Raw genomic sequence first — 12,961 nt, forward strand, 5'->3', positions numbered from 1 at the left:
TTTTGCTGCTAACTTTTAATATAAGGACACTTACCTGTTCAGGGATCCTGCAATGTCGGCAACCCAACCTGATTCCTCCATCAGCTTTGGGTGCAGGTTCTGGCATTGCAAGTAAGGGACTCGCACATGCCAGTTTCCTACTGTGCATGTGCGAGTCGCGCTGTGCTTTCTGAATGGTCCCATGGTCTTTTGGGACAAACACAGGTTCCAGAAGGCCTCAGGGGGAAGGAGGAGGGCCGGACATGATGTGCGATCTTACCAGGAAGTTGGAACTTTTACCTGTCAAAACCAGTGCCAAAGTGCCAATTGCAGCAGTGGAGGGGGGGAGAGTGCGAACAAGCGGAGCTTCCCCTTTTGGGTGGAGCTCCGCTTTAAGGTGAAAAGGTTCTTTTTTTTAAAATAACAAACATGTTATACTTACCTATTCTGTGCAATTGTTTTGCACAGAGCAGCCCCAATTTTCCTTTTCTAGGGTCCCCCTACCGGTGTTCCTGGCTCCTCCTGCCTTTCTGAGTGCCACCATACCAAGCTACTATTTGATTGACAGCAGCAAGAGCCAATGGCTCCCACTGCTCTCACTTAGTCTAGTGAGGAGGGAGAGAGAGCGAGCACAGCACATCTTCTAGATAAGTATTTAGGAGGGGAAGCTGCACACACATAAGTTTCTTTTACCTTAAAGTGGTTGTTAAGTTACTCTAACCTGTATACACCATCGGCACTGACTCCTATTATAGTATCCCCCTCTGTGTGTGTGATTTATAAAAACAAATGCTGCAAATACCTAATTTCACTGCCGAGATTGTGATGACATTACTGGCCAGAGATGCAGTGGGTGGGGCTAAGAGTCCTCTGCTGAAGTCAGTCTAGAGGGGAGGAGGAGAGAGCTGGCTGGTCATTAGGGTGACCACATTTCCAGACTTCCATTCAGGGACACCCCCCAGCCCCCCCCAAAAAAAAGATAATTTTTGATACTTTTTTTTTTGGCCAATTTTTGAGGCTGGGGCAGTGGCATATTATTAAATCAGTGGGCCTGTGTGCAAGATCATAAGTGGGTGCTAGGATCACTTTTCATAGGGACTACCGCAGGGAGTACAGCAGGTCTATCCCCCCCTTACATTCTCCTCCAGGGTGCCCCCTTAGTACTACTGTACTAAGTGGCACTCCCAGGGTTGTAAGGGGACTCTCTGGAGGATGTAAGGGGGCACATTAGTGTGCCCCGCTTCTTACATTAGTGTGCCCCTCCTTACATAAAAGCACTCCCTCCTTACATTAGTGTGCCCCCTTTCTTACATAAGAGCGCCCCCTCCTTACATTAGTGTGCTCCCTTTCTTACATAAGAGCGCCCCCTCCTTACATTAGTGTGCCCCGCTTCTTACATTAGTGTGCCCCTTTCTTACATAAAAGCACCCCCTCCTTACATAAGAGAGCCCCCTCCTTACATAAGAGCGCCCCCTCCTTACATAAGAGCGCCCCCTCCTTACATTAGTGTGCCCCCTTCTTACATAAAAGCACCCCCTCCTTACATAAGAGCACCCCCTCCTTACATAAAAGCACCCCCTCCTTACATAAGAGCGCCCCCTCCTTACATAAGAGCGCCCCCTCCTTACATTAGTGTGCCCTGTCCTTGCATAAGAGCACCCCCTGCTTACATTAGTGTGCCCCCTCCTTACATTAGTGTGCCCCCTTCTTACATAAACGCACCCCCTCCTTGCATTAGTGTGCCCCCTCCTTACATTAGTGTGCCCCCTTCTTACATAAAAGCACCCCCTCCTTGCATTAGTGTGCCCCGTCCTTACATAAGAGCGCCCCCTCCTTACATTAGTTTGCCCCCTCCTTCCCCTTTACATTAGTGTGCCCTCTACCTTAAGCAGCATGGCTGTAGCTCACAGTGGGAGATTGGATGAGGAGCAAGTGTGTAACATGGGAAGTTCTGTCCTCCTCTGGGAGCTGGGGGTTAGGACCTCACAGTGGACTTAGTATCCAATAACTGGAGGGAGAAGGGGGAGCACAGAGGTGTTCAGAATTTCAGAGCCCTCTCTTAGGCAGTGAATAGTGATTACAGGGAATTGATCTTTCAGATGTTTTTGTCTCTGTTGGCTGCTGCTAAAAGATTGGTTCTCTGTAATCACTATTCACTGCTCAGGACTAGGGATGAGCTTCGTGTTCAAGTCGAACGTACGTTTGACTCGAACATTGGCTGTTCGTGCGTTCGGCGAATTCCGAACGTTTTGGCCGTTCGCGTCAAAATTCGAGTGACTCGCGCGCGGACCATAATGCACTGCGTTGGCGCAGTGCATTGCTGCCCGATGATTGGCCAAGTATGCACTGTGACCCCGCATGCTTGGCCAATCGCAGCGCCGGCAGCGAGGAGAGCCATGATTGGCCACAGGCATCCTGCCTGTGGCCAATCATAGCTCAGGCTGTGTAGTGCACGCCCCACACTATATAAGGCCGCCTTTGAGGCGGCCTCGTGTAGTGTGTTACTTAGCATCTGAAGCAGTGGGTGTTCTGTGTACCTTCAACACAGTACACACCAATCGTTTTTGGCTGATTTCCTATCTTGCTGCTGTGTAGTGGTTGTTGTCTGTGCCCTGACTGCAGTATACACCACTATATTCACCTCACCTATATAGCTAGTGATCTAGCTTTAACCACTTAACAACTGCCCATTGCCGATTAACGGCTTCAGGGGGGTTGTTTAACTCTGAGAGGCCGTTAATTAACGGCCTCCCAGAATTCTGCTCTCGCGTGCCCCGAGGTGTGCGCATTCGAGAGCATCCGTGACCGCCGGGTCACATCACGGATCACGGTAAACGGCCGCTCATAGCGGCCGTTTACCACGTGATTGCTCCGTCAAATGACGGAGTGATCACTTGGAAACAAACCGGCGTCATGTTATGACGCCTGTTCCTCCCTCCCCTCTCTGTACCGATCGGTACAGCGGAGGGGAAAGAGATCGGTGTCAGCAGCGATGTGGGCTGCATCTGCAGTGCCTACATCGCTGCTCACCGAATTTAACCCCTCAATTCCCTGCCAATACTCTGCAATACCAGTGCATACTCTGCAGTACCCTGCCATTACTCTGCAGTACCCCCCATTACTCTGCAGTAACCCCCATTACTCTGCAGTACCGCCCAATACTCTGCAGTACCCGCCATTACTCTGCAGTACCCGCCATTACTCTGCAGTACCCCCAATACTCTGCAGTACCCCCAATACTCTGCAGTACCCTGCCATTACTCTGCAGTGCAGTACCCTGCCATTACTCTGCAGTACCCCCCATTACTCTGCAGTAACCCCCATTACTCTGCAGTACCCCAATACTCTGCAGTACCCTGCCATTACTCTGTAGTACCCCCCAATATTCTGCAGTACCCTGCTATTACTCTGTAGTACCCCGTCAATACCCCGCCAATACTCTGTAATACCCTGCCATAAATTGCCATACCCAGCCATACTCAGAGATACCCATCCATACTCGGTGATACCCTGAAATACCCAGCCATAGACGCCCCCCACCCCTCACCACCCTCCGGTGCTTCTACCAACTCGCCAGTACGATCAAAGCCAGAATCTTTTTTTTATTTTTTATTTCAGGCTTCCCAGCCTAGAGGTGAGATGTGGGGTCATATTGACCCCCCAGATTTCACTGTAAAGAGGACCTGTCACCCCATATTCCTATTACAAGGGATGTTTACATTTCTTGTAATAGGAATAAAAGTGATCAAAAATATATTTTTGGGGGAAAAAATGTCAAACTAAAATAAATAAAGTAAAATGAACAATAAAAAAATAAAATAAAAATTAAAGCGCCCATGTCCCCATGTGCTCGCATGTGCCACACATGTGAGGTATCGCCGAGAATGTTAGAGCGAGAGCAATAATTCTAGTCCTAGACCTCCTCTGCAACTCAAAACATGTAACCAGTAAAAAAAAAATTAAAGTGTCGCCTATGGGGATTTTTTAAGTAGCGACGTTTGGCGCCATTCCACGGGCATGTGCAATTTTGAAGAGTGACATGTTTGATATCTATTTACTCAGCATAACTTCATCTTTCACTTTATGCAAACATTGGGCTAACAAGTGGTTAATAATAGAGCTTGCAGTCAGTAGTGTTAGGAGATAGTGCGTGCTGTCTGCGTGCTCTGTACCCAGTACATACCGCTATAATATAGGGCAGGCCCCTACTTTCAAACATCCAACTTACAAACATCTCCTACTTGCAAACGCAAGGAGACAGCAGCAAGTGAGATGAAAAAAGATGGACGACAAAACAAATTATACAGGGGTGATAACCCTTCCCTATGTTTTCCAAAAAGCTTAAAGATAGTTTTTTTGACTGGAGCTACACTTTAAAAATGTACCGGTTGAAAATGACAAACAGATTCAACTTAACACAACAAACCTACACAGTCCCTGTCTTGTTTGCACCGCCTGTATACTGCTGTTCTGAGTATATAGGGCCTGGGGGCCACACGCATTTCCTTTTTTTAATATGGGTACGGGGTTCCCCTTAACATGCGTACAAGACCCAAATAGGCTGGTAATGGGCAGGGAGGGCTACCCATGCCATGTTTCTCAATGATTTTCAACCATATTGCAGGAACCAGATATAACATTAAAACCGCAAGCAGTTTTAAATGGTGTTATTTCCGTTTAATGTCATTTTGTGCAGGGACTGTTCTAAACACGGGAAACACGTGGCACTTCACAGGCATACTACAGACACCCCCCAGGCACCATATTTAAAGGAATATTTCACTTTTTTTTTTCACTTTAACCACTTCAGGACCGCCGTATTGCCAATGTACGTCAACACAATGGCACAGGCAGGCACAATCACGTAGATGTACGTGATTGCCTTCCAGCGGGTGGGGGGTCCGATCGGACCCCCTCCCGCTGGTTACGGCGGTCCGGTTCGTTCCAGGAGCGCTCCGTGATGAGTGGATGGCCGTTGGTTTTCGGCCACCCCCTCTGGATCGCTCCTGGCCAATGAGAAGCTTCCTCCCACTGTGTATTGTTTACACAGGAAGGAGGAAGTGATGTCATTCTCCTCGGGGCGGTCTTTTTGACCGGACTACGAGGAGAAGACTAATAGTAAGTGTGCACCAACACTACACTGACATGTAGGTACACACAGGCACACAAACCCCCCCCCCCCCGATCCCCCCCCGATCGCCCCCCTCCCCCCCCAGTCACAGTGTCACTGATTGCATTGATCATTTCTTTACTGATCAATGCATTCAGTGTCAGTTGTGACAGTAAAAACTGTCAGGACAGTTAGTGTTAGGTCCAGGGTAGCCCCCTATCACCCCCCAATAAAGATTTAACCCCCTGATTGCCCCTAGAGTTAACCCTTTCGCCCCCTTTTGCCAGTGTCACTAAGCGATCATTTTTCTGATCGCTGCATGTGTCGCTAGGTAGCTAGTTATTTTTTTAGGTTCACCGCCAGGTTTTTATATCGCTAGGTACCCCGATATACTACCCAATAATGGTTTTAACCCCCTGATTGCCGCTAGTTGACCCTTTCACCCCCTTTTGCCAGTGTCACTAAGCGATCGTTTTTCTGATCGCTGCATTAGTGTCGCTACAGTCGCTAGGTAGCTAGTTATTTTTTTAGGTTCACCGCCAGGTTTTTATAGCGCTAGGTACCCCGATATACTACCCAATAATGGTTTTAACCCCCTGATTGCCGCTAGTTAACCCTTTCACCCCCTTTTGCCAGTGTCACTAAGCGATCATTTTTCTGATCGCTGCATGTGTCGCTAGGTAGCTAGTTATTTTTTTAGGTTCACCGCCAGGTTTTTATATCGCTAGGTACCCCGATATACTACCCAATAATGGGTTTTAACCCTCTGATTGCCGCTAGTTAACCCTTTCACCCCCTTTTGCCAGTGTCACTAAGCGATAATTTTTCTGAACGCTGCATCAGTGTCGCTAGTGTCGCTAGGTAGCTAGTTATTTTTTTAGGTTCACCGCCAGGTTTTTATAGCGCTAGGTACCCCGATATACTACCCAATAATGGTTTTAACCCCCTGATTGCTGCTAGTTAACCCTTTCACCCCCTTTCACCAGCGATCACAGTATAAGTGTCACTGGTGACGCTGGTTAGCCAGTTAGTTATTTAGGTTCCCCGTCAGGTTTTTATATAGCGCCAGGGACCCCCATATACTACCTAATAAAAATGTGAACCCCCTGATTGCCCCTAGTTAACCCTTTCACCACTGATCACCGTATAAGTGTTACGGGTGACTCTGGTTAGTTTGTTTTTTATAGCATCAGGGCACCCACCATTTATTACCCAATAAAGGTTTAACCCCCTGATCACCCGGCGGGTGATATCAATTAGGTTTTAGGGTCAGGGTCTGCGTCGCCCCAGGCAGCGCTAGGTTAGTGCCAGTACCTCTAACACCCACACGCAAAGCATACACCTCCCGTAGTGGTATAGAATCTGAACAGATCAATATCTGATCTGATCAGATCTATACTAGCGTCCCCAGTAGTTTAGGGTTCCAAAAAAACGCATTGTTAGCGGGATCAGCCCAAATACCTGCTAGCACCTGCGTTTTGCCCCTCTGCCCAGCCCACCCAAGTGCAGTATCGATCGATCACTGTCACTTACAAAACACTAAACACATAACTGCAGCGATCGCAGAGTCAGGCCTGATCCCTGCCATCGCTAACAGGTTTTTTGGTAGCATTTTATATTCAAATCCGGAAGGCAGTGCTTGGTTTTCGGGGTCCCGTACGTGGCTAGGCTCCCAAAAAGTCCCCCACATGTGGTATCCCCGTACTCGGGAGAAGCAGCAGAATTTATTTTGGGGTGTAATTTGACTTCTGCCCATAGCATGTGTGAGCAATATATCATTTAGTGACAACTTTGTGCAAAAAAAAAAAAGTTTGTAATATTCCCGCAACTTTTGGCAAAATATAAAATATTCCATGGACTCAACATGCCTCTCAGTAAATAGCTTGGGGTGTCTACTTTCCAAAATGGGGTCATTTGGGGGGGGGTTTGTGCTATTTTGGCATTTTATGGCCTTCGAAACTGTGATAGGTAGTGAGGAGTTAAATCAAAAATTTGCACCCTTAGAAATCCTGAAGGTGGTGATTGGTTTTCGGGGTGCCGTGCGTGACTAGACTCCCAAAAAGTCCCCCACATGTGGTATCCCCGTACTCAGGAGAAGCAGCAGAATGTATTTTGGGGTGTCATTTCACATATGCCCATAGCATGTGTGAGCAATATATCATTTAGTGACAACTTGGTGCAAAAAAAAAAAGTTTGTAATATTCCCGCAACTTGTGGCAAAATATAAAATATTCCATGGACTCAACATGCCTCTCAGTAAATAGCTTGGGGTGTCTACTTTCCAAAATGGGGTCATTTTGGGGGGTTTTGTGCTATTTTGGCATTTTATGGCCTTCGAAACTGTGATAGGTAGTGAGGAGTTAAATCAAAAATTTGCACCCTTAGAAATCCTGAAGGTGGTGATTGGTTTTCGGGGTGCCGTGCGCGACTAGACTCCCAAAAAGTCCCACACATGTGGTATCCCCATACTCGGGAGAAGTAGCGGAATATATTTTGGGGTGCAATTCCACATATAACCATGGCATGTGTGAGCAATATATCATTTAGTGACAACTTTTTGTAAAAATTTTTTTTTTTTTTTTTTTGTCATTATTCAATCCCTTAGGACAAAAAAAATAAATATTCAATGGGCTCAACATACCCATCAGCAATTTCCTTGGGGTGTCTACTTTCCAAAATGGGGTCATTTGGGGGGGATTTGTACTGCCCTGCCATTTTAGCACCTCAAGAAATGAGATCGGCAGTCATAAATTAAAAGCTGTGTAAATTCCAGAAAATGTACTCTAGTTTGTAGACGCTATAACTTTTGCGCAAACCAAAAAATATACGCTTATTGACATTTTTTTTACTAAAGACATGTGGCTGAATAAATTTTGCCCTCAATGTATGACTAAAATTTAGTTTATTCGATTTTCCTTATAACAAAAAGAAGAAAATATCATTTTTTTTCAAAATTTTCGCTCTTTTTCCATTTATATCGCAAAAAAAAAAAATCGCAGAGGCAATCAAATACCATCAAAAGAAAGCTCTATTTGTGGGAAGAAAAGGACGCAAATTTCGTTTGGGTGCAATATTGCATGACCGCGCAATTACCAGTTAAAGCAGCGCAGTGCGAAATTGCAAAAAGACCTCTGGTCCTTAAGGTGTTTATTGGTCCGGAGCTGAAGTGGTTAATCGTCATTAAAATCAGTGCTCCTGCCAAAACGGCCATTTTTAAAACTTTTTTTTGCAGTGACCCATGTCCCCTGAGGCAGGAGGCAGGTCCCCAAACCCTTTTTAGGACACTATCTTGCATATTAGCCGTTAAAATTAGCACTTTCCAATTCGAACGTTCGAGTCCCATAGACTTCAATGGGGTTCTAACGTTCGTACCGAACGCGGGGGTCGTTCGCAAGTTCTGGTGCGAACCGAACCGGGGGGGGGTTCGGCTCATCCCTACTCAGGACCCCAGGAGAGCTCAGCTAGGGTGGCATTCCTCCGTGTGCCATGTAGAAGCACACAGTGGGCATGGCACAGGCTACAGGAGACAGATTTATAACTGCACAGATAAGAGACTGAGAGATAAAACAGAGTGAGGATCCTTACAGTGCCGAGAATGAGGTAGAATGAGGCAGGAGAACCATGGAAGCTCCCAATGCACCCCACTCACTGCATATTGGAAAACCACCCAGGGCAGGTGCCCCTTCCACCCCATCCTCCCCTGTACTGCCCCTGCCTGTGGCTTACTGCAGCTCCTTGTCAGTGCCACTTGCTCTCAGTCTTTGCGGTGAAGTGCAAGGAGGAGGAGTTCCGGGACTGGAGTCTGGATACATTGTGCTCCTCTGGGGTTAGCCTAGCAGCCTCTGCCACTCCTGCTTCCTGGCACTGTCATCACTGGTAACCAGACCCACCGCCTCAGTAGCAGCAGTGGGGCAGTCTGACACACAGCAGGTGGGCTGGTCAGGGACTCGGGAGACGCTGTTCTGACTCCCTGCTGCATGCTGGAGAAGGAAGAGGTGCTGACTGCCGAGGTGGGTGGAAAGAGCAGAGCAGCATTAGGCGTCGCTCCCGACCTCACTGTGCTGACGTCACTGGTTACTAGACGCCAGGCGGGGCCAGCCCTAGCAACCAGTTCCGCAAATGAAGTTAATAGGGTGGCTGCACTGGCTGTGTTCACTACTTTATTCCGGGACAAATGACACAGAACAAGCACTGTGTCATATAACATTCTTTAAAGGAACAGAGAAAGAATGCATTAAGGTAAACCTTTCAGCCTTTGCAAGCACTTTAAGTGGTTTTAGGTATTTTATATGTGTCTGTCTACAAATAATAAAGTGATTTGGTTTGTGGCATTGCAGCTTTCTCCTTGGAGTATAATTGAAAATATGCATTGTTTTTTACTATTTTTCTGTAGATGGTGTGTAGAATGGATACAATGTTTTTTTTGTTTGTTGTACATAACATTTACTAACATTAAAAATAACCCACTTTGTCACTTTTAAAAATAATTATCTAGTATATTTTATTCATAAAGAAACCCATTTGCCCTTATTTTTTCAATAGGTGAATTGAGAATAATTATAATTCAGACACTTTAGCAGTATACAGACTGAAAGGACATATTGTAGATAAGTAGTAAACACTGTACAAAATAAAATTCTTTCCATCGGTGAGGATATTTTCTCTGTGCTGGCAGGAATTTCAGAATCAGATTGCACTTATCCATGGGTTACAACCTTTCTCAGATTATGAAATGGAAGTGAGCGTGACAAATTATTACTCATTTTTGCTTGCTGAACAGCCAAGAAATGTTCTTGTTACTGGAAAAACTGATTATGGTAGTAAGTATATAATCCATTATTCTATAATGCTTTTATTGCAAGTGGCAACAGAGACAAAATTGTATTGTTTTACAGCAGGGGTCTCAAACTGGTGGCCCTCCAGCTGTTTCAAGACTACAAGTCCCATGATGCATTGCAGGGCTGACAGTTATTTGCTTTTTTTAAACGGGTCCTATATAAGTGCAGTGTGAGAGAGACACTGTATCCAAATCGCATCAAAAATGCATTAGAATCGCTTTGGAACGGCACTAACTTGCACTAGAGCTGCTCTTTGAATTCTCACCGATTCTACTCACACGCATCAGGGTCAACCTAAGCTTACACAATGCAAAGTCCAATTTAAAGTTAATCTATAGCAAGATCATAATGTTCCCATACAATCTGAAACAACTTGGAAATTGTTGTGCTTTTAAAATTTATACTGCCAGTAATAAGTGGTTGAAAAGTAGCATTTGGGCTCTTTTATTTATATCCATGTTTTTATAGTACATAGCTCCCAACATTTTGAGATGGAAATGAGGGACACCTACTAGCAAATGTATGTAGGCATAGGACACACCCCCTTAAAGGAGCTATAAGCAAAAAAAAGGTTAATTAAATCCACAAAGGCTTTTTTTTACCACTACTATTACTTTATATTAGCTTTTAAAATTTACAAATGCAGTAATTTAGAATTTGAATGACAGGTTTAGCACTGGGAAACACTTTTCTAACTATAAAAAGTGCATTTTATATACAACTATATAAATCAGACCAAAATAAGGGACAAATGAAGAGGAAAGAGGGACATTGCTCCAAATCAGGGACAGTCCCTCCAAATCAGGGACAGTTGAGAGCTATGCTATGAAAATGTGTTCATGTGTATGCAATTCCGACGCGCAAAAACTCACGCATGCTCAGATTCAACTACGAGACAGAAGCTATTGGCTACTGGGTCTTGAACTTCCTTTTTCTAGTCCCGTCGTATGTGTTGTACGTCACTGCGTTCTTGACAGTCGGAATTTGGCGTGGCCGTGTGTACGCAGGACAGCTTGAGCGAAATCCTATCTGAATTCAGTCGGGAAAACTATCAGAGCTTTTTCCAACCAAAATTCTGATCGGATGTACGCGGTATTAGAGACTTTTGGGCTCCTACCACCCCACCCCTTGGTATAGTGAGTCAGTTGTGGGTCTTGTTAAAGGGGAAACTGACTGGTGTTCTGAAAAGCTTAGTCCATCCATTGCTCTATAAAGAGATTCTCCTGTTGTGGCTCTAAGGCAGGAGTTTTCAGTTAACTATTAATTTTCCAAAGCTTCAGTATACTGTTTGTTGCAAGCACAGACTTTACCATAACTTGTCCAGAAAGAGAATACTTAGTCCTCATGTTATACATAGTTCCTGTTCTTGAAGTATGCCACTCAATTCCCTCAACCCTATTTGAGTTTTCCAAAGCTTGGCCTGGTTGCGGGACAGCTTTTGGGGAGGACCTGGGCAATAATCCTGCAGGACCTATTGAAGTAGTGCTACAATTGTTACATTAATGAAGACAGTTACAGACATAGCAGAAACGTGCTGCCACATTTAATAGCTGATGCAAAGAATCCCTGTATTATGATTATGCTGAGCAGATTCCAGCTTGGAAAAGCTTTAGAGCTCCCGTGTACACCAATATACAGGGCACAGTTTAGGATCAATTCACACTGATCAGTTTTTCTGATGTTTTTGCCTTATAAAATGCGGAAGAAAAATGCATGACCATTAAATCCTATGGAACTCTTCACACCAGTCAATTGCAGGTCAGTTGCATTTTTAAAAGTATTGCATGCTGCATTTTTGGTGCATGTTTTGTGTTGTAAAAAGAAATGCACAAAAATGCAACTCCCCATTGAAATGAATGAAAAATGCAAAAAAATGGCAATAATGCATTAAAAACGCACCGGAAATTCAGGCTTTTTGGTGCGTTTTTGAGTCACATTCCCTTTCTTTTACAGGTGCAAAATGCACTAAAAATGTAGCAAAAATACAGCAAAAACACATGGGTTTTTACTGCATTTTTGCAAGGGAGCAGTGTGAAAGCAGCTATAGTCCAAGAGAACTACAGTGAACATCATAATGTTTTGCATTATGCAATGCAGAGTCCATTTTTGTAAACATTTTTGGATGATTCCTTCTATTGCCATTATGCAGTGCAGCCATAGTCCAAGAGAACTACAGTGAACATCATAATATTTTGCATTATGCAATGCAGAGTCTGTTTTTTTAAACATTTTTGGATGATTCCTTCTATTGCTATTATGCAGTGCAGATCCCAATTGAGACTTTAAATAAGGACTCTTTGGATTGATCAATATTTACGGAGATGTGAAGCACATACTAAATACATTTACATGCTACATGTGTGTAGCCAAACCACATCAATTCCCACCAACCATTCATATTACCTGCAAAACTTTGAGCTAAAGAAGTGGGAGATACTATTGACTTGGATAGCATGCCTACGGTTCTTTATTCAAGCTGTTAATAAACAGGTAACTAAGTTAGGTAATGCTACATTTTAAAAATTGCATGAACTTTTTTAAGGTCCATAATATCTTATTTTCCCTTCCTTAAAATTAGCCTTAAATGAAGAGATGTTGGGGAAGCACTGAATCAGGCATGTATTTAGATCTGATTTTTTGGTTAAGAAGCTGCTCTCAAAGTCATTATGGGTCCAAAGAAATCACAGTGGTAAGCTTGGCAGAGTGAGTGAGTTGAGAATCCAGTTCCTTTTAATTTTCATAAGATTAAAAAGGATATTCAGTGTGTTTCAGTGGCTTAACCCTTTCATCAGGACTTGTGCAGGTGTGGGTTGAAAGAAAGCTACACTGACAGCCTGTATAGCCTAGACCAGAGCAGGTAATCTATGCTAGAGAAATCAAGTCTAGTAAACCAGTCCAGCATATTTCTAACCTGCACATGCACAAGCCCTGAAACAGGAGTACCGGTAAGGCCAAAATACCTGAAACACCATGGCTGTCCTTTTCACTACTATGCGGAATAAAAACTTTATTGGTCTGTCAACTTACTATTATT

At 44.5% G+C, this 12,961-nt stretch overlaps 1 protein-coding gene across 3 annotated transcripts in view; it reads left to right on the plus strand.

Annotated features, from left to right (window-relative positions):
* Nucleotides 1-12,961, plus strand: part of ROS1 (ROS proto-oncogene 1, receptor tyrosine kinase) — a 259,981-nt gene that overhangs the window by 149,774 nt on the left and 97,246 nt on the right. For all 3 annotated transcript variants that reach the window (XM_077487054.1, XM_077487055.1, XM_077487056.1), the window contains one exon: nt 9,765-9,909. In XM_077487054.1, the coding sequence (XP_077343180.1) occupies nt 9,765-9,909 (145 nt within the window). The remainder of the gene's footprint in view (nt 1-9,764; nt 9,910-12,961) is intronic.

The sequence above is a fragment of the Lithobates pipiens genome, unplaced genomic scaffold, assembly GCF_037356315.1.
Source record: "Lithobates pipiens isolate NorthernLeopardFrog02 unplaced genomic scaffold, aLitPip1_a1.2 Scaffold_18, whole genome shotgun sequence".
Lineage (NCBI taxonomy): Eukaryota > Metazoa > Chordata > Amphibia > Anura > Ranidae > Lithobates > Lithobates pipiens.